Raw genomic sequence first — 19265 nt, 5'->3', positions numbered from 1 at the left:
GGGGAATGATTTCCATGTCTTCATAACCCCCATCCCCCCCAAAGGGCGTAGTCGTAATCGGCGGTCACTGTTGATTTTAAATTAAAATTTCGGCAAATCTTCACAAATTTAATGCATGATTAGAATAGTAAATTGAAGTCTTAGGTAGACAGTATTCTAAAATTCGACAAATTCGATAATACATACACCGCCCTGCAAACGATTGCTGGTTGACCGCGTGTCCACGGAATTTCGTTATAATTATCTATTGAGGCATGTCAGGTACAAGTGTGCTACTGGTTCTTGGTTCGATTCCCACTCGAGCAAATGAAATATTTATTTAAATTTGTATTTTCATTTCTTCACTCTGGTAAGAAGGCAAGGCGTTTTAGAGGCATTGAAATCCGCCACTCGACACACAGGTTCCCTCTGCATACCCTGCTATGTGCGGGATAAATAGAAATAACTAAATTTAAATTTTGAGAACATACTTATTTCTATATTTAGAAGCGATTTAGTTGAAAACCCAGGAAGGTTAAATCTAACATAAAAGCATACTTGAACCGAGGACGGAACGTAAACAGCCACGCCTAAACCATGTCAGCCTATTTCTAACATCTGGAGAATCAATTTGGTCATTGAATCACAAAAACACTTTCTATTCATAGAAAATTGAAATTTGGTCAACTATGCCGATAATATGATTACATTTGAAGTATGTATTATAATATCGTTTTATAATAAAAATTGTAGATATTTCTCTATTGGGTCAAAAAGAATAAATAATTTGAATTAGTAAGAATTATCAGAGCACAGAGTGTCACTGTAAATATGATAGATTTGGGGTTCGATTCCCACCAGAGGAATCTCCAGAATCTCCAGAATTCAGCGGAATATAATAAAAAAAACAGGCTAAGCAAATCGGACCCGCCCACCGAGGCTTCTGTACTAATTTTAGGATTGTAGGTTATCGGGAAGTATATCCTATAAAATTGTTCCCAAAATGTTTCTATTTTTACCTTTTGAGATACGGAACCCAAAAATCTTAAAACAAATCCCTATTCACAAACTCTTTAATGCATAAGTAAAAGTAAAATTACCTTAATAAATCCTTTTACCGATGAGAAATCTCATCAGAACATCCCCTTATCTATAATTCACGAGTCATTTTGTGGCAATACGCCGATTTCATATGACTTTTTCATTATTCAGTACCAAAGGGACTGGTTTCTATTGAACGTTCATAAATAATTCGAAAAAATATATCATGGCAGTTTTAAATAGATTTTTTTAAGCAACAAAGAAAAATGTCGAGGGATTGACTACAGGCGACGGGCAGGTCTCCACGACGGTGTATATTAATTTAATTATTTGAAGTCTATTTGGAGAAATAAGTTATTTTTCTTTTTTAACTTCCTTAAGGAATTAGGTCCAGAGTGTCTCTAAACTAGGTTATCTGTATTTACCCTGCTATCGCATATAGGATACAACGTAGAGCTGAAGAAAACAAATAAAGGCAATCCAATTACCTTGACTCTCGTTTTTCACCAGGGTTTTTGTTCAAGGTTTTGAATCAATCGATAAATGAAGAACTGAAGACTGCAAGGTTGCCACGGCAAAAATAGTAGGGGTATTTTATAAAAACAACCCTTAAAAATACAAAAATAATTGACCGAATTTAATTTAAAATGTATAAAATTGTAAAAATAAAAGATTTTATTAAAGAGAAAAGATAAAGAAAAGATGGGGTATACAGGAATTTGTTATGTTCATTTTGAAATAATTATCGCTTCTAATAAGTCTTAGTATTATGAGATTTTTAATACAAAATATTTTCAAATGGTTTATCCATTGCTAAGAAAAAAAACATACTATTTAAATATATAATGCTATTATAAAAGTCTACATCTATTTTTGAGTCATATCAATATCGACACGGCTAATCCAATTGTTACTTTAACTCTAAGGTTTCAATGTAAAACATGCTAAATGACCGAGGAGTTTTCCTTAAGATGTTATATGGATTTTTTTATTTCAATTTAAAATAAAGTGACTAGTAAAATAAAGTTTTCTTATGGATATTTTTTTAAGGTTCCCAATGTATCCCGTGTATCGCAGAACAGGTATCCGTCGCCTATCTATCGAGAACAAAGAAAATATTAAATTAAATTATATGAAAAACAACCGTCACGTTTTTATTCAAACATTGTGGAGAATGGAATGGAGAGGCCATTACGATGATCTTGGATAAAGTTATATAAAATTTATCGAAAATTAATTTTCCAGAAAGTGAAATCTAAATTATTGTGTACTTATTAAATATTTGGAGTAAGTCCACAGTCATTATCTTCAATCTTCAATCTTCAATTGTATCTTACAGAGGTGGACGGCACGAAATTAATTGTATTTCCATTCATTAAGAGCAATTTTTTTATTTATATTCGGTACATAACAGTTAAGGCAGATGGAACCTAGTGGCATAACACTCCGTCCCCCATTTTCATGAATCAAAGTTTCAGTTCCATGATTGCTGTGTTAAAAAGTAATCCATCATTTACTGCAAAATGTATTACACAGGCTCGTAGTCGCACTCAATTGACATACTACTAAAACGTATTCTGTCATGACTCTCATATATTGTATAATGTTGACGAATATTTATATATATGTCTGTTATACCTGCACATATCAGGGTTGACAGAGGAAACCTGTCACAAAATTCAATATCCCCAAAATTCGGCAAAAAGCGAGGAGCAGAAGTTTGTTAAGACGGACTGCCGTAACAGTAGGTTCCCAGGTTCTCTCTGCCTTATAGCATTAAAAATTCATTTCTAAATCAAATTCACCATCAGAAGTAAATTAGAAGAAGGAATATTCAAGCATCATTTGAACTAAAACTTTATCAAACTCTTCAACTGATTGGTGTACCCTTGTGGCTTATTTAATTATTTGAGCCTCAGTTTGTCGACTAACTTCGGTTGAAAATAATTTCATGTAACAATTCAAATACGAGACGGTAGTTTTGAAACTAGTTTTAGTTTTTAGTAAAAAGTTTTGGCCACATTGTATAAAATGTTTAAAAGTGTATGCTATAAATTGTAATTGTTAATGGTATAATATATTTTTTTACTCATTTAATCCATATCTATATTATAAATTCGAAAGTAACTCTGTCTGTCTGTCTGTCTTTTACGCAATCAGGGCCAAACCGCTAATTTAATTGTGATAAAATATTCATATAGAGATACTTGAGGGTCTCGGGATGAACATAGGATACTTTTTTTTCTCATAATTATAATATTTTCGATATATACCAATATATTAAAATACTTATTAATTTGACATGCAATTTATTCCGCCATATTAATAACAACCGTCGTTGCTAAGCAACGATTTGCAAAGTTTGTTGTTAGAAAACGTCACCCAAAATGACCTTGCTTAACGCATCTCTCTATTGAAAACTGAAAATATTTTTTTAAATATATTTAATAAATATTCTATAGTTCAAGCGGGCGTAGCCGCGTTCGGGTATTATATAAATTATATTGAGTATTTGAATTTGATATATAATCAGGCTATCTCTGCTACTAATATCCAATATCTCAAATTTTACTGTATTGTGTGTAGGGGAAATCGGTGAGTTTTGACATTAGAATGTCTCTACATAATCGGTTAGCGTCAAATTTACATTATTAAAAAAATTATAGGCCGAGGCCTACATTTACTTGATCTGGTAATGTCGGGTAACAGAAATGTAGTTATGGGAAAAGAGTGCCTTCACTCGGTTCCCAGGTTCCCCCGACCTACCCTCCGTGCAGAATGCAGTAAAACTAAAATATGCTTACAATATTTGAACAACTTTGTGGTTGACCATGCTAAATGTATATTGGAAGCGGGATTTCGAAATATAAGTAAACTACTTGTTTTAATATTTTAAAGTGGATACTAAAACACCATTTATATAAATCATCATATAGGGGCCGTCATGGCGCAGCGGCACAAGGTTGTGACTGTAACGCGACGGTTGTGGGTTCGATCCCCACTCGAGGCAGTAAAGTATTTATTTACGTTTATATTTCCATTTCTTCGTTCTGTATCTCTCAACACGCAATACCTTCAGAATTCGGCGGAAAATGGGGAACGGAGTGTTTTAACACTGGGTTACCTCTACCTATCCTATTGTTGTGTGCGGGATACAGCGTCAAGCTGATTCCAGCTTGATGTCTACCTACTTTACTATGTACGAGATACAATGGGAACCTACTTTTTTAAATAGTACACAAAGTTAAGGCTTAGGCTAGGCCAGGCTTCTTAGAGTTGAAATTAAAATTTAAACGTATAATATAGCATAGGGTAAGAGAATACAAATTACAAAGTTCTATATCCATCAGCCGTGATTCCATTAAATTTGCAACTTGGTTCTTGAATTTTGCATTTGGATCCATAAATTAAAATCTGTAAATTTCGCTTGAACATTTCATAATCTCTGTTTCAAAGTGCTTATAATCATTAAAATAACATTACATATTATAATTCGATCCACTTACATTTTATAATCGTTTTGTATATAATTGTTTTTCATTTTCAGTTTCACCATTCGCAGTTTTGGATTTTGGTGGAAATTGGAGTGTCATGACACTATGATTCTCTCCGTCTACTCTGTCACATATGGGACAAAAGTACTGTTGATTATAAAATATTCCAAGGTGTATTTATTCATCAATATTGTTTGCTTATATCATTTTAATCCTAGAGAAATATTCTATATGTTTTAAGTTCTAGATTATCTTTGCAAGCCATTTTTGGGACAGACAATGTACACTATTACTAAGACCTATTGAGCTTTTTAAACAATTTTTCGAAGTATTGTGTCTTGAGTGGCGGAACTTAACGCCGGGAATTTGGAGTGGGGAAGAGAGAAACCAGAACCATCGCGTTACAGTAATATATTGCTGTCATATATTGCTGTATTATAAATAAATAAATAATAAATTTAATCTATATATATAAAAGGACTTGTCCTCACTGACTGAGGTAAGACGCAGGCACAGCCGTAACCGCTGTGCGTAGAAACGTGGAATTTGGACAGATGTTTACTTTCGTAATGTGGACATCCACTAAGAAGGGATTTTGAAAACTTTTAACCATAAAGGGGAGAAATAGGGGTTAAAAATTCAGACTCTTAGAAGTATTTAATTGAACACATGTTTCATAGTTTTCTAGAATTCTTCCCCTAAGGGTGAAAATAAGGGGTTGAAAGTTTGTATGGAAAAATCTTGAAAATCGCCACCGATTTTTATAAAATTAGAAATTTAGACTCTTAAAAATATTTCATTGAACACATGTTTCATGGTTTATTAGAATTCACCCCTAAATAAGCAAGCGAAGCTGCGCGCGTCCGCTAGTATTAGAACAAAATGCTTATAATTTTATACTCAAGTAGTCGATTATGAAACATTCCATGGAGAATAATTACACATCGATATTGTCCATCTTTATAATTCCAGTTCAAAAACTCGAGCTCATACCAATATATAATACCCATCATTTCAATTCCGCTTGAGATGAGAAAAAAATAATATAAGTATTGGAAGGAAAAAGTATGTCAATAATATGTCGATAGAAATTTGCGGCGTGACAAGGAAACTCCCAGAAGTGGATACTTATCAAAATTTCACTAACAAGAATGTTCTATTATCTTTTTTTATCTTTGTAGCTTTATATAAATTGAGTTAAGTGTTTTTTTGAGGTCGTCATGGCGCAGCGGCACAAGGGTGTGACTGTAACGTGACGGTTATGGGTTCGATCCCCACTCGAGGAGGTGAAATATTCATTTACGTTTATATTTCCATTTCTTCGCTCTGGTGTCGAGGCAAAGCGCGGAGTTGAGTTCTGCCACTCAACACGCAATGCCTCCAGAATTAGGCAGAAAGTGGGAAACGGTTCCCTCTGCCTACTCTGCTGTGTGCGGGATACAGCGTGAAGCTGATTTTAAGTTTAAGTGTTTTTTTAGGGTTCTGTACGTCAAAAGGTAAAAACGGAACCCTTACCCTCACTTTGTTATCCGTCTGTCTGTCTATCAAGACTATTTGCGTGGAGGTTTCAAGTTGATATTAATATCAATTAAAAGAGTCTATGGTCCCTTGAGATACGAGCATTTATGGTAAGTAAATATTTAGGTGGATAAAATAAAGATATACCATGGATGAAGCTGAAAAACAAATTTACATATAGATATATAAAACATTTTTACAGAGAAAAGAAAAAGACTAAAAAAGAAAAATATATGAAATATACGTCAAGGTAAAAATAGCATCAAATAAAAGAAAACTATACAGTTAACCTATCATTATACAACACTGAATCCAGGTCTAAAGGAAGTCCCATTACTGATATGAATTGTGCACTGGAACCTTAATAGGGCGGCGTGAATGTCTTTTATAGCCTCGTAATAGGCTCTTATCGTAATTTTAGAACTCTACAAGTAAAATTGTGGATTTTTTCTTACTATCTTCACTAAAGCAATATTTTTTATTTGTAGTGTATCCAGCATAAATATGGTAATTATATATTTTGGAGATTTTTTTAATGTGTTTATCCTTTTTTGTTAAATAAAAAAATACGATGGGTTTAGGAAGCATATAAACTTTCTTGTTACAAACATCTTAACTGGTTATATTCTATTTAAAAGGATAAACCAATAAAAATGTAATATTAAAACATAAATATCTATATTGATAAGAGAGAGAGATGAAAAGAGTCATATTATTATAGTTAAAAGAATGAAATAACATTCTTTATTCTCTTCTCTTCTAATTAAATTATTTGTACTATATTTATTACACTTTCTGGATTACGCTGTAAAGAGAGTGACTTTGAGAAGGTATTTCGCTTTTCTTACTCTACGAATTGCAAAGATATGACCCATTCGTTAGTAAGAAAAGTATTTTCTAAAAAAATAAATTAAAAATAATTCAAATATAATGCCTGAAGAAAATAACATAACAATTTTCCTTTAATTTAATCGTATTTTCGTTCTACATGACAGCATCTCGATATTGAAACAAAGCTGTTCCATATAATGTTTATTTAGAGACAAGCACCAATTATAGTATCGCTGGAGGCGACGTGGATTCCGTTTGTTTCCAACCTCTTCAGAGGTCACGTGCCGATGGTGAATTATGGTGGAACTTCTGGATAATAATTCAAGAGTTCTGACTTACTTTATGCGTATGTCTATGCCAATAGGGATCTAAATTTAAGATAAATTAGATGTTGGGGAATGAGGTTTTACCAATGAAATTTATCCTAATCCATTCCATAATGGTTGTATTGTCTTAAGAAATTGGGAAATAGAGTGAAGTAGCTGGACACTACGGTCACTCCGCCGGTTTAACTTTTTTAATCATGGGTTAAGAAAGGATTGATGAGACATGCCTAGATGTGGATTATTCAATAAAGAGAAAAGACTAAAAGTTAAGTTCTATGAGATTTTAAAATTTGATTTGCAATTCTCCAACTAATTTTTCGTTTATTTTATTACATTTCAAACTTACAAACTTAAGCCATATTTATAAATTTATTAAAAATGTCTCTTGGGAAAAAATATTACTTAAAAGAAAATTAAAACCATAACTAATTTGGTCCTTTGGCCCATTATTTAAATAAATAAAGATATTTCAAAATAAATAAATAGTTCTTTTTAATTCAATTTATTTTATTAATATAATAACAACACTACGCTAACATAAGTACACAATCTTATAAAGTAAAAAATATTCGCGTGTCTAGGCTATCTAGGCTATCTAGGCTATCTAGGCTATCTAGGCTATCTAGGCTATCTAGGCTATCTAGGTTATGTGTGGAACCAATTCACTAAGTGTCACTTGGCAATCAAGAAATTGCAGCCCGACAAGCGTCAGGTACCATCCGGGAACACGAACTAAGAACATTTTATAGTCATAGACATGAAATATGGGTCAAAAAAGCAAATAAGCATTTTGTTTATTGTTTTTTTTTATATATGGTGATATAAATTATAGTTTTATTTTCACTATATATTATAGTAAATACTATATATTTAAATATGTATATGTATGGGAAATTCTTCCGTTACTCACGTACAGGCGAAACTACGAGACTGTGGAAGCTTCTTAACTAACCTGTGTTACTAACCTACATAGAGAGTGTAAGGGAAAAATAAAAAAAATATAAATCAACTTCACGCTGTATCCCGCACACAGCGGGGTAGGCAGAGGGAACCTAGTGTTAAGACACTTTGTTCCCCATTTTCTGCCGGTAGAACTCAACACCGGGGTTTTGTCTCAACACCACAGCGAAGAAATGGAAATATAAACCGAAATAAATATTTCACTTCCTCGAGTGGGGAGAAATAAGAGTAGGGGATAAATAGAGTATTTTTCGAAATTCCTATAGAAATTGGAAAAACATGATTTTTATTACGAACAAAAACCACATAGCATAAATGTATATTGTTACTAGATGACTATGAAACTAGTCGCATTTGGAAAAATATATAAAGAAAATTCGATAATCAAGTAATTCATTATAATTTTTTTAACTAAGCTAAATTTGTAGGAGGTATAAAAAATTAAAACAAAAAGAAAGCTTCTATTGTAATTAAATTCTGTATTTATTTTTCGACTTTAAGGCTTCGAAAGTAATTGTAACAATTAATGGATTGCTTAAATTTATCCAAAGCCGTCATCTCCTTTTAAACAATACAGCTATTACTTATCCTTAGTTTAGCAAAAAAACTTTTTAAATTTCTATACAAGTAGGGTATAAGAGCAAAACAAAATGGACTGCAGTAAAAAAATTATAAATAAATTGAATACAGTATTAATAAATACTAAATTCCTTATAAACAAACACACAAACAATTTCTTAAAGCAGTTCGAATATGTATTACTGTATAGACTATCGTTGTTTACTTTCCACGTGTTTTCGTAGAATTTTTATATTTAAATAATTTTCATGTCAGCTAAGAAAAATCGTAAGGTTAATTTTCGCAATCCTTCAGGGAGTGTTATATCACTAAACTCTTTCTGACTACAGATAAAAGAAGCTTTGAAATTTACCAATTATATTTTAGTACAATGCTTCATAGCCCAGTAGGTAAAGAGAACTCTGTTAAAACTCTCTGTTCTTCTCTTTTAGCCTAAAATCGAGATGTTGCTTGTTGAGTGGCGGAACTCAACGCTGCGCTTCGTTTTATCAGAGCTTGAGAATTTCAATAAATAATTTTCTTAAAAGCTATCGAGTTAATAAACGTACAGTCAGAGCCTTTATACTATAAGTTATGATTAAAACTAAACAGATCGACATATTGCTCCGTTATCGTATAATAATTAAAACAATTTGCGGTCATTTATTATTAATTATAAATTTTATAATTTTATCTGTGCCCAAGTTAGGTTTTAATTGATTGTACTTAAGTTTTTAGCTTATTTGGTAATGTTAGTCAACATTTAAACTTCCTTTCCATTACATTTATAGCGCTATTATACGGTTTTTTTTGATAGACTAAAACAATTTGTAATTTTCTTTCCAAATTTCCAAATTTTAGACTTAGTAAGGAAAAGTGTGGCGTTAAGTTCCTATACATTACACAAAATATCATTAAAATGAGTCATAATAAACAATATAAAGGTTAGAAATTGCCTCACCAAGCGCAGGATTGCGTAATATTCGTAAAACGTTAGAAATTACGAATATAATAAATAAATAAAAAATTACGACAAAAAAAGAAATAATAAGTAAAAGTAGGTAACAAACATAAAAAAAAGGAGAAAAAAATACAGCCGAATTGATAACCTCCTTTTCTTACAGAAGTCGGTTAAAAAAGATACGCTTTGCATAGCTTGACAAGTTTACTGGATAGTAAATACTTGACAAGGTCGACAGTGACAACGAATGACCGCTTTTTAGTTGCATTTTTAATAGTAGTTTTTATCAGTCGTGTGGTTCGTAGTTTAGTTCATTTTCTGTGATGATTCATCGTAGATTTATGTTTATAATAAATTCTTAGATATAGATTTTTTTTTAGTTTCACGCTTTATCCCGCATGTAGCAGGGTAGGCAGAGGGAGCTTAGTGTTAGGACACTCTACAGATTCCGCCGAATTCTGGACTCATTGGGTGTTGAGCGGTGGAACTCAATGCCGCGCTTTGCCTCGACACCAGATCGAAGAAATGAAAATATTAAATATTTAATTTCTTCGAGTAGAAATTGAACCCGCAACCTATCGCACGACTGGCCTCAATTACATGTATCCTTTCAATTATGTATAATTTACCTCTGCCCTTTTAGTGCTTGTGAGGAATTTGTTAGATTTCCCAAATTAAGAATTTGTGACATTTCTACCGAAAATAAATTCAGTTTTTTAAATCTTGTACTGTAATTCGCCTGTTCGCCTATTGACATTGTCGGAAGTGAAAATCGACAACTTTACATAAGAGCCTCTCTAAGCTATAATATTATTTTATAATATTATTTTTTTATACATGGCAGTGGTTAATGAAAATGTACAAAGCTTTAATATTAAATTAAATCTTTTTAATAAACCACAGCCGTTTTATCCACGAATTATTCTTTGAAAGTGTACAGTTAATTATATAATTTGTATAAATGTTATATGAAATTAGTATTTTATATAGAGTATAATATAATATTAAAAAAAATGTTATAAAAAATATTTAATTTCTATTTATTCAGAAATAAGGATAGTAGTAAAATATTTGTAGCTGTATATTATATTTAAAAAAGGTAAAAATTAAACAAAGTATTTATTTTACGCCATATTTATTTAAAACAATTAAACACATACATATAAATAAGTTTATTTAAGTGCATATAGTTATTTAAACGATACTAAAACATGAACAAGCGACAAGCAGAACTAAAACATAGCAATCTCTCTAATCAGGGTAAAATTTTAAAATCGATTTTTGGGGCTTTCACTGAACGACATAAGCTATGTAGCAGTATATAGGCTACATTTTATCACGAAAATATGTGGGAAAAAACCACATTTTTCTATTAAATATGATAACATGACATAAATATTCGTATAGCTCCATGGGGGAGCCGCTAGGTGCCGATAGTTACAAATATGTAAACAAATACAAGTGTAAGAAAAATTGGCACTAGATTATTACGTAGGTACACCACAACAACTTTATATGCATTTACTTAAATATAATAATGACATCAATTTGCAAATACATTATTGGCAACAATTTGACTCTAGGGTAGGTAGAGCTTGGAAGAAGTTTGACTTAAAGTTAGGAAGAGGAATGATTATTGGTTCTGAAGGAGGATCAGGAGCTAAAGTGTCACTCTTCGATTCTGTAAATGGTAGAGTTTGATCATAAGCTTCTGCACTAGGAATGGTGACAATGAATGGTTCTGAGCTAGGACAATGATTAAAGTTATTTTGTATAGTGTTGTCACATAAACCAGTAGGAGTATTAGTAGTGATATGATCGATTATTGATGATGAAATTGAATTGTCATCAGGAGGTAAAACAGTTTTTTGCGTTGAGTCCAAGGAATTAAATATATCATTAAAGGATTGTGGTGTATCAAAATTGTTATCTTCAAATGATTTTGATAAAGTTAAATTTTCATCTTTTAAAGATAGACTAGAAGGTAGAGTGGAAATGATATTTTGAGACGAAATATAATTACAATTTTCAAATGATTGTAAAGTAGAAATCATATTGATAGATTGTGGCAAATCAAAATCTCTTTGCGATTGTTGGGCAGAGACTGTAGCTATCACTGGTGTTGGTATGTTGTAATTACCATCAACGAATGACTGTAAAAAGGATGGTGCATTAATAATGGACTGTGAAGAAATAAAATTTGTATAATCCAATGATTGTGAAGGAATAATAGAAATATTTGACTGTGGTAATGTAAAATTAGTACTTTCAAGTGAATTTGAAGAAGACAGTGCGTTCATTCTCAATTGAGCACGCTTGAAATCAATATTTGGAAATGAATGCATAGGAAGAGAACTAATAATTGAATGAGGTTGAGTAAAGTTAGAATATGAATTGATGGGTAACTGAGTAGAAGGAACTAGATATGTAATGGTTGACTGTGGTATAGTAAAGTGTGTGTTAGTTTGATGATTTGAAGCAGTAGTCGTTATAATTGATTGTGTTATGGGAACAATAGATATATTTGCATGTGGCAATGCAAAAGTACTATCCTTAAATGACAGTGATTGCGACGATGGAAATTTATTATTAGTAACTGATGGAGATACTGAAAAAAATGTATTTCCTGTAGATTCTGTAGTGGAAATTATTGTCTGTGGCAAATTAAAATTTGTATTTAAAGCTGGCATTGGCTGTGATGATGAATAATTTGTATGTCCTAATGATTGTGAAAATGAATGCGTAGTGACGTTTGTTTGCAAAGTAGGAATAGTTGTGACACATATTGAGTTTTGTATTTTTAAATTAGTATCTTGAAATGACTTGGAGCAAGGAAGAATGTTAATACTGGACTGATGTAAAATGTTAGGGTCTAAAGTAGCCTCTGAGTTTTGATAACAATTCATCTTTGAATCTAATTCTGAATAGTCATTGAAAACTGGCTCTATACTAGGACAGTTACTGATTGTTTGTTCCACAGAAGGACAGGTCGGAAAAGCTATACCAGATTCTTTTGTTGTAGTAAAGTTATTTAAATCTGGTGTCAGAATAGTAAAAGTATTGACAGAAGGGTTAAGTTCCTGTAAAATTGGTGTTGAAACCACTGGTGCCTCTGTACTTGAATATAAATCTGTTATAGACTCTGCTGAATCGTTGCTTCTTATTTCTTGAACAGAAACCGTATTTCTAGTTAGTGGGTAACCATCATCAAATATTGGCTCTGATTCAACTATCTCAGATATTATTTTTTGTAAATTAGAATCCGTATTTACTAAAGGACTAGAAGCAACATCACTGACTTCTTCATATAATGGTAAAATACTCATTATTGCATCTGATGAAGAAGTTGCATTTTGACATAAATCAGACCTCTCATAGATATTATTGATGGTCTTTATAGCTACAAGAGTTTCGGACATTGAATCTGAACATGTAAATTCCTGAAAAAACTGTGTTATAGTAGCAGGTTTCTTACGATTTGTCTTTTTCCTGCTCTTAGATTTCTTAGAGCTTGGAATAGTGTCCTTGGAAACTGTGGTAGATCGTTTTTTTCTATTATTTTCGTATTTAATTTCAATAACGTCTTGTCCACATAAAGATTTTCTGAAGTCTTCATCAGTTTGTACAGAATTCGGATTTTCAATCGCAAGTCCCAATTTAATTGATTTCCCAAATAGCACTTTATACGGATTTTGTAAAATATCATAATTATAATCCTGATTTTTCCTTAATTGAATAAAAGATGAGCCAATACTCCAACGCGGGACCTTACTTTGTTGCATCCAGTCATTTATTTTTAAATTTATATCCGTAATAATATTTTCCATATATTCCTTATCTTTGCTATTTTTATAATCCCCATATACGATTTTAAATATTTTAATTTTTTGAAAATATTCAAGAATTCGTTTAATAAAATCGATACTGTTGTAATAGCATAAGACAGCGGGGGCGCCGTAAACTGAAAATATATCTAATAAATTGTACGCCACTTCGCTAGAGGAATTAGTTTTGAGCGGTTTCAATACAATAAATTTTGTTGCAAAATCCTGATAAACCAGAAGAAAGTTGTATTCGCCATCTGGATTAGCCTGGAAATCTATTAAGGCCGTTTGTCCTCGCGACATATTTTTTGTCATCGTGGGCTTAAGAGATTTTTGTTGACATTTTTCACAAATATCACAATAAAGATCGATGGCGTTACGTGAAACATTTTTGTACTGAGCTCGAACTAGTTTTGTCATGCGGGTCCGCCCGCCGTGACCTATACCAACGTGGGCTTCGTGCAGCGCGTCGAATAGCTGCCCGTCCGCCAAGTAAATCATTTTATTAGAGGGATCGATTAATCTTTCTATTCCATTAATATTTAATATATCGTATTGTCTTAGAAGCCATATCTCGTGGTCGGATTTACGCTCTCTGGATCTCGCTTTGGGAATGTCCTCCAATATCACTTGATATCGCTTGTCGCTTATGCTCACTATTTTCTTAGGCGGTCGCGAGCGGCGGTACTGTTCTAGTTGTTCGTAAAATCGATTTTTCATAAGCGCAGCGTTTATAGCGTCCGCCATGACGCAAAACGTGCATTCGTAGCGCTCGATCACGGAACACTAAAGTAACTACAACCCCCAACCCCCAACCCCCATCCCGCTATCCTTTCACTAGTACTATTTTATATATTTTAATCCAGGAAACATTTTAATTATCGCTGAGTTGAACGTAATAGGCTTTTGTGATCATTTTATCCCAGTTTTATAAAATGTATTGAAAAACGGTTCTAGTTTTGTATGTATTATATGAAATATTTTTTTTTATTTTCACGCTGTATCCTGCATATAATAGCGTAGGTAGTGTCTAGTGTTGGAACACTCTGTTTTTCAATTTCCGCCAAATTTTCGAGGCATGCTTGTCGATTGGTGGAATTCAACGCCGCCTTTAGCCTCGTTACCAGAGTAAGGAAATGGAAATATTAAATAATTAATTTTGGATTCGGATATTGAACTGACGACTGTCGCGTTAACAGCCACACGCTTGTGCCAATATGCCACGACGGCCATTTTTTTTAAATGAAAAATTTAAATTGAATAAAAAATAATGAAAGTAAAGTCTACATATATTTCGACAATTTAAATGGATTTTATAATTTGTAAAATTTAATATTTAAAAGCTAAAAGATTCAACTTATTATCACTAATTCTTTGTATGTTTATACAATTAAGAAACCTATTGTAAGATTCATTTGTGACTTAAAGGAGTTTATTTTAAAAGAAAATTTGCTTTTCCCCGCGGCCAATATCTTCATGAAAATGACTAAATTCCGCGAAACATGGACTATTAAAACCAAAAAAATCTTTCGATTCCAACAAGTAGTTAATAAAAGAAATTCAAGCCTTATAATTTTTGTATATAGATAATAAATAATTGTAAATGTTTATTTATATGTTAAATATACAATTATTTGTTATGAATATAAAATGATTAATTCTTTGCATGTATGTATGTATAATATATATTTATACATATATATTACACAATATAAATAAAGAAAATGGAGCCTCTAAATACACATATACGAGTAAGTCATACTACAAAATGTTTTTTCAAACACTAATATAAATAACAGAGAGATTGGTAAACTCTTCTATGTCAGCACAACAATGGAGAGCAGATGAAAATTCATTTCATATCTCTTCACTTATTAGGGTTCGTCCACACAAATGCATTTAAGCAAATAAATATCATAGCACAATATGCGTAATGGCGATTATTAGATTTAATTTTGTTTTTAGCTTCACGCTGTATCCCGTACATAACAGGAAAGGTAGAGGGAACCTGGGAACCTAGTGTTAAGACACTCCGTTTCAATTAAGACACTTCTGTTCTTATAGTATTGTGTGTTGAGTAGCCGAAATCAACTGCGCTTTGCCTTGACACCAGAGCGAAGAAATGAAAATATTAAATATTTTATTTCCTCGAGTGGGAATCGAACTCACAACCCGTCGTGCATACAGTCACAGCATACAGTCACCCTTAGGCCATAAATGACCTGGTTGCATTACTGCTGATGCCCCAGTGAGATACAAGCCTATCCTGTCCATCCGCACGTGCTGTCACTTTCAAAGCTGTCTGTTAACTTGTGATCGGTAGATATTTGAAAATCTACTTTATACACTACTAGCGGCCCGCCCGCGACTTCGCCTGCGTGAACTACGTTATTGTTAATTTCTGTCTCCATGAGTACCTACATCCTTTAAGTGACGTCCATGCAAAATTTGAGACTCCTAGCACTTGTAGTAACGAAGTTTCATACAAAATTTCAACTCCAAAACGACCCCTTAGAAGTGGAATATTACAAATTCGCGTCTTAGCGAGCACCTACGTCCTATAAGTAACTCCTATGCAAAATTTGAGATTCCTAGCACATGTAGTTTCTGAGATATCGTGATGAGTGAGTGACCTTTCGATTTTATATATATAGATAATAGTTATCTTCTACGGCGATAATGAAATAAATATGTGTAATTAATAAATTATAAGGAGAAGCCGTCGCGGCGTAGTGGCGGGGCATCCGACTAAACCTGAGATGGTCTTGAGTTCGATTCCTGTCCGTTGTTACAAATTATTTTAACGTCCCTCCGATCTGAATCACGAAGGTTTCAGTTAAATTAATTCACCTTGTCCTAACGTCGGAAGAGTGTTTTTTTTTTATATTTTTAAATGTATCTTTTATATTAATTTATATTATACTAGCGGATGCGCGCAGCTTCGCTTGCGTATTTAAGGGTGAATTCTAATAACCCATGAAATATGTGTTCAATGAAATATTTTTAAGAGTCTAAATTTCAAATTTTATAAAAATCGGTGGCGATTTGAAGATTTTTCCATACAAACTTTCAACCCCTTATTTGCACCTTTAGGGAGAGAATTCTAGAAAACGATGAAACACATGTTTAATTAAATACTTTTAAAAATCTAAATTTAAAATTTTATAAAAATCGGTGCTGATTGAAATTTTTTTCCATACAAACTTTGAATCCCTATTTCACCCCTTTAGGGTTAAAATTTTTCAAAATCCCTTCTTAGTGGATGTCCAGATTACGAAAGCAAACTTTTGTCCAAATTTAACGTTTCTACGCACAGCGGTTACGGCTGTGCGTGCGTCTTACCTCAGTCAGTGAGGACAAGTCCTTTTATATATATAGATTAATTTAAAAATGTAAAATTTATTTTTCTTATATTATAAAAGTGTATATTATAGGGAGGGTTCACACTATAGTAAAAAAATAAAAAAGAACAAGAACAATTAGATTATTCACTTATATTATTCAGATTATACATATCAAATAATTCTTCCTTATTTTATTTCTTTATTTCGTTTTAGTTTTTTATTGACATATAAGCATTGTAAGTATTACGTAAAACAAAATAAGCGAAAACACAGTAATAAGTGATTGACAACTCCGAAGGTCACATCGTAAATGGGGGAGGAAAATTCCATAAAAACAAAATGATCGAATAAATATATCTAATACCTACATACGTTACGAGGCAGGGAACTGAGATTTTATTTATTTTAGTTATTATATTATTTTCTATACAAATAATAAATTATCTTTAAGTTAGGAGGCAAAGTAGATAAGAGCGAAAAAAAATCCATTTCATTATTATGATGAATATGTTATCTACAAAAAAGAATTAAAGAAAAGAAATCTCTAATTTTTCGAGATATTTGTATTAAGTGGTGGAACCTAACGCCCCGTTATGTCTTCTTGCTCTTGTCAAAACGATGAAATTAACACAATTCAATCCTCCAATTGGGTTTGAATCCACGACCGTTGCGTTTACATTTAGACACTGTCACTGAGTTACGACGGCTTTATTTTTTTTCTTAATTGGCATTCAATGGATGCTACAGATCTTACATAATTGAATTATTCATCATTGAACTAAGAATAGAAGAAAATTGTAGTGAGTTGAAGAAAAGTACGACAACGTTACATTAGATGATAGAAATTAAATTGAAAACTATTTATTGTATTTCCAATTGTTGGTTCACTGATAAAATACCTTTTAAAAAAAAGAAAAATGAAAAAACAGCTTCACGCTCTATCCCGCAAGCAGCAGGGTAGGCAGAGGGAACCTAGTGTTTCGTGCCCCACTTTCCACCAAATTCTGGAGGCATTGCGTGTCGAGTAACCTTTTTTTTATTTTTAAATTCAGATCAGCGAATATATTTATTTGAAAACAGATAATAGATCGCTAAATCATATAAAAAATATTTAATTAAAATTAAAGTAATAAAAAAAGTAAAGATTATCTTATTTTTATTTTTATAAATACTTTTACTGTAGCTTTTAGCTTTTACCTACTGACGGTAAGTACTAAAGGATTATGATTAAAAATATCAAATACCATATTTGTCCCTTTTGTTCATAAATGTTACGACTATTATTTACTTATATAAGATCAGTAAATGTAATAAAATATTTATAGTTATAGAAAAATAATAAAAAATGTGCATTATATATTTTTATTGTAATAAAATACGTGACATTTTTTTAAGAAAAGTTTTTGCCGTGATAAATAAAAAATAAATTTCGGTATTGTGCTACAAGAACTGGTTGGTGTATTTACAACGTTCCGGTGCATTGTTTTTAATTTATTATTTTTTAAATATAAGAAAAAAAAAACAAAATGAAATAAAAAAAATGGCATGCGCTGTGCTATAATGTAAAAACCTGTAAACATGCTCATATTCCAATTGTGCAAAACACTTATTTCTTACCACGGAAGGCAATCGAATAACTTTTTTTTTGCTTGCCATTAATTAGGCTCTATACATTCATTCCTTTGCACTAGCACAACACTCACTCGGAATTTAAAAAAGGAACGGCGCGTATTTTATCTGTGGCAAAATTGCGCGGGAAAATACTACCTCGCGTCGACGCTGGCGGTGAACTGAAGGGACGACGTCTAACTCAAACGTTTGCCTCTTAATTGTATTTAAACCCTGAGTTCACATTTAACTTGGCTTTTTTTTAATTATTTTTAAATGATTTTTTTAGTTTTAACTATATATAAATATAGTTTTAGTTATTGTAAAATATTGTGAGAAAATAGTGTTTAAAAGTTTTGTATAGTATGTTAAAAAATTAAGATTGACTGAGTAAGTAATGTTTTTTTTTTGGTTATATAATATTATTTAACTAAATTCTCTGTAATATGATTTATATTTATATATATTTAAACATCTCGTTGTTCATTAAAATTGAAATATACATACATTTATATAAATATTCAAATCTACTAGACTTAGATTCGATTTTTTTGAAAGATTAAATTAATTCCATATATATGTGGGTACAAAAGTAATATATTGTTTTTCTATACTTATACATCGACTCTCGTTATGCGCAGAAATAAAAGCTATAAACGTTACTTACCAATTCTATTTTAGATTCAATAAATACTCTATGAAGTATAATGGAGGTTTAGATTTATATAAGAATTGAATAAGTTATATTTTAATGTAGACGATAGACGACGTGGAGACACCGTCTGACAGTAAATACGACTTTTGCGGGTTCGATTACTATC

At 31.8% G+C, this 19265-nt stretch overlaps 1 protein-coding gene across 8 annotated transcripts in view; it reads right to left on the bottom strand.

Moving 5' to 3' along the window:
• Cngl (Cyclic nucleotide-gated ion channel-like) overlaps positions 1-19265 on the bottom strand; it is a 112504-nt gene that overhangs the window by 62967 nt on the left and 30272 nt on the right. Inside the window, exon 1 of one of the 8 annotated variants that reach the window (XM_085206265.1) lies at positions 18454-18615. The exons of the other annotated variants lie outside the window; for them this stretch is intronic. Coding sequence (XP_085062391.1) covers positions 18454-18492 — 39 coding nt within the window. The 5' untranslated portion in view covers positions 18493-18615. Of the gene's footprint in view, positions 1-18453; positions 18616-19265 lie in introns of those variants that run through there. 8 annotated transcript variants of the gene reach the window in all.

The sequence above is a fragment of the Heliconius melpomene genome, chromosome 2, assembly GCF_056956725.1.
Source record: "Heliconius melpomene rosina isolate 202511_hmr_F chromosome 2, ASM5695672v1, whole genome shotgun sequence".
Classification (NCBI taxonomy): Eukaryota; Metazoa; Arthropoda; class Insecta; order Lepidoptera; family Nymphalidae; genus Heliconius; species Heliconius melpomene.
The sequence above is the reverse complement of the archived record's forward strand: the minus strand, read 5'-3'. Positions and strand labels throughout refer to the sequence as shown.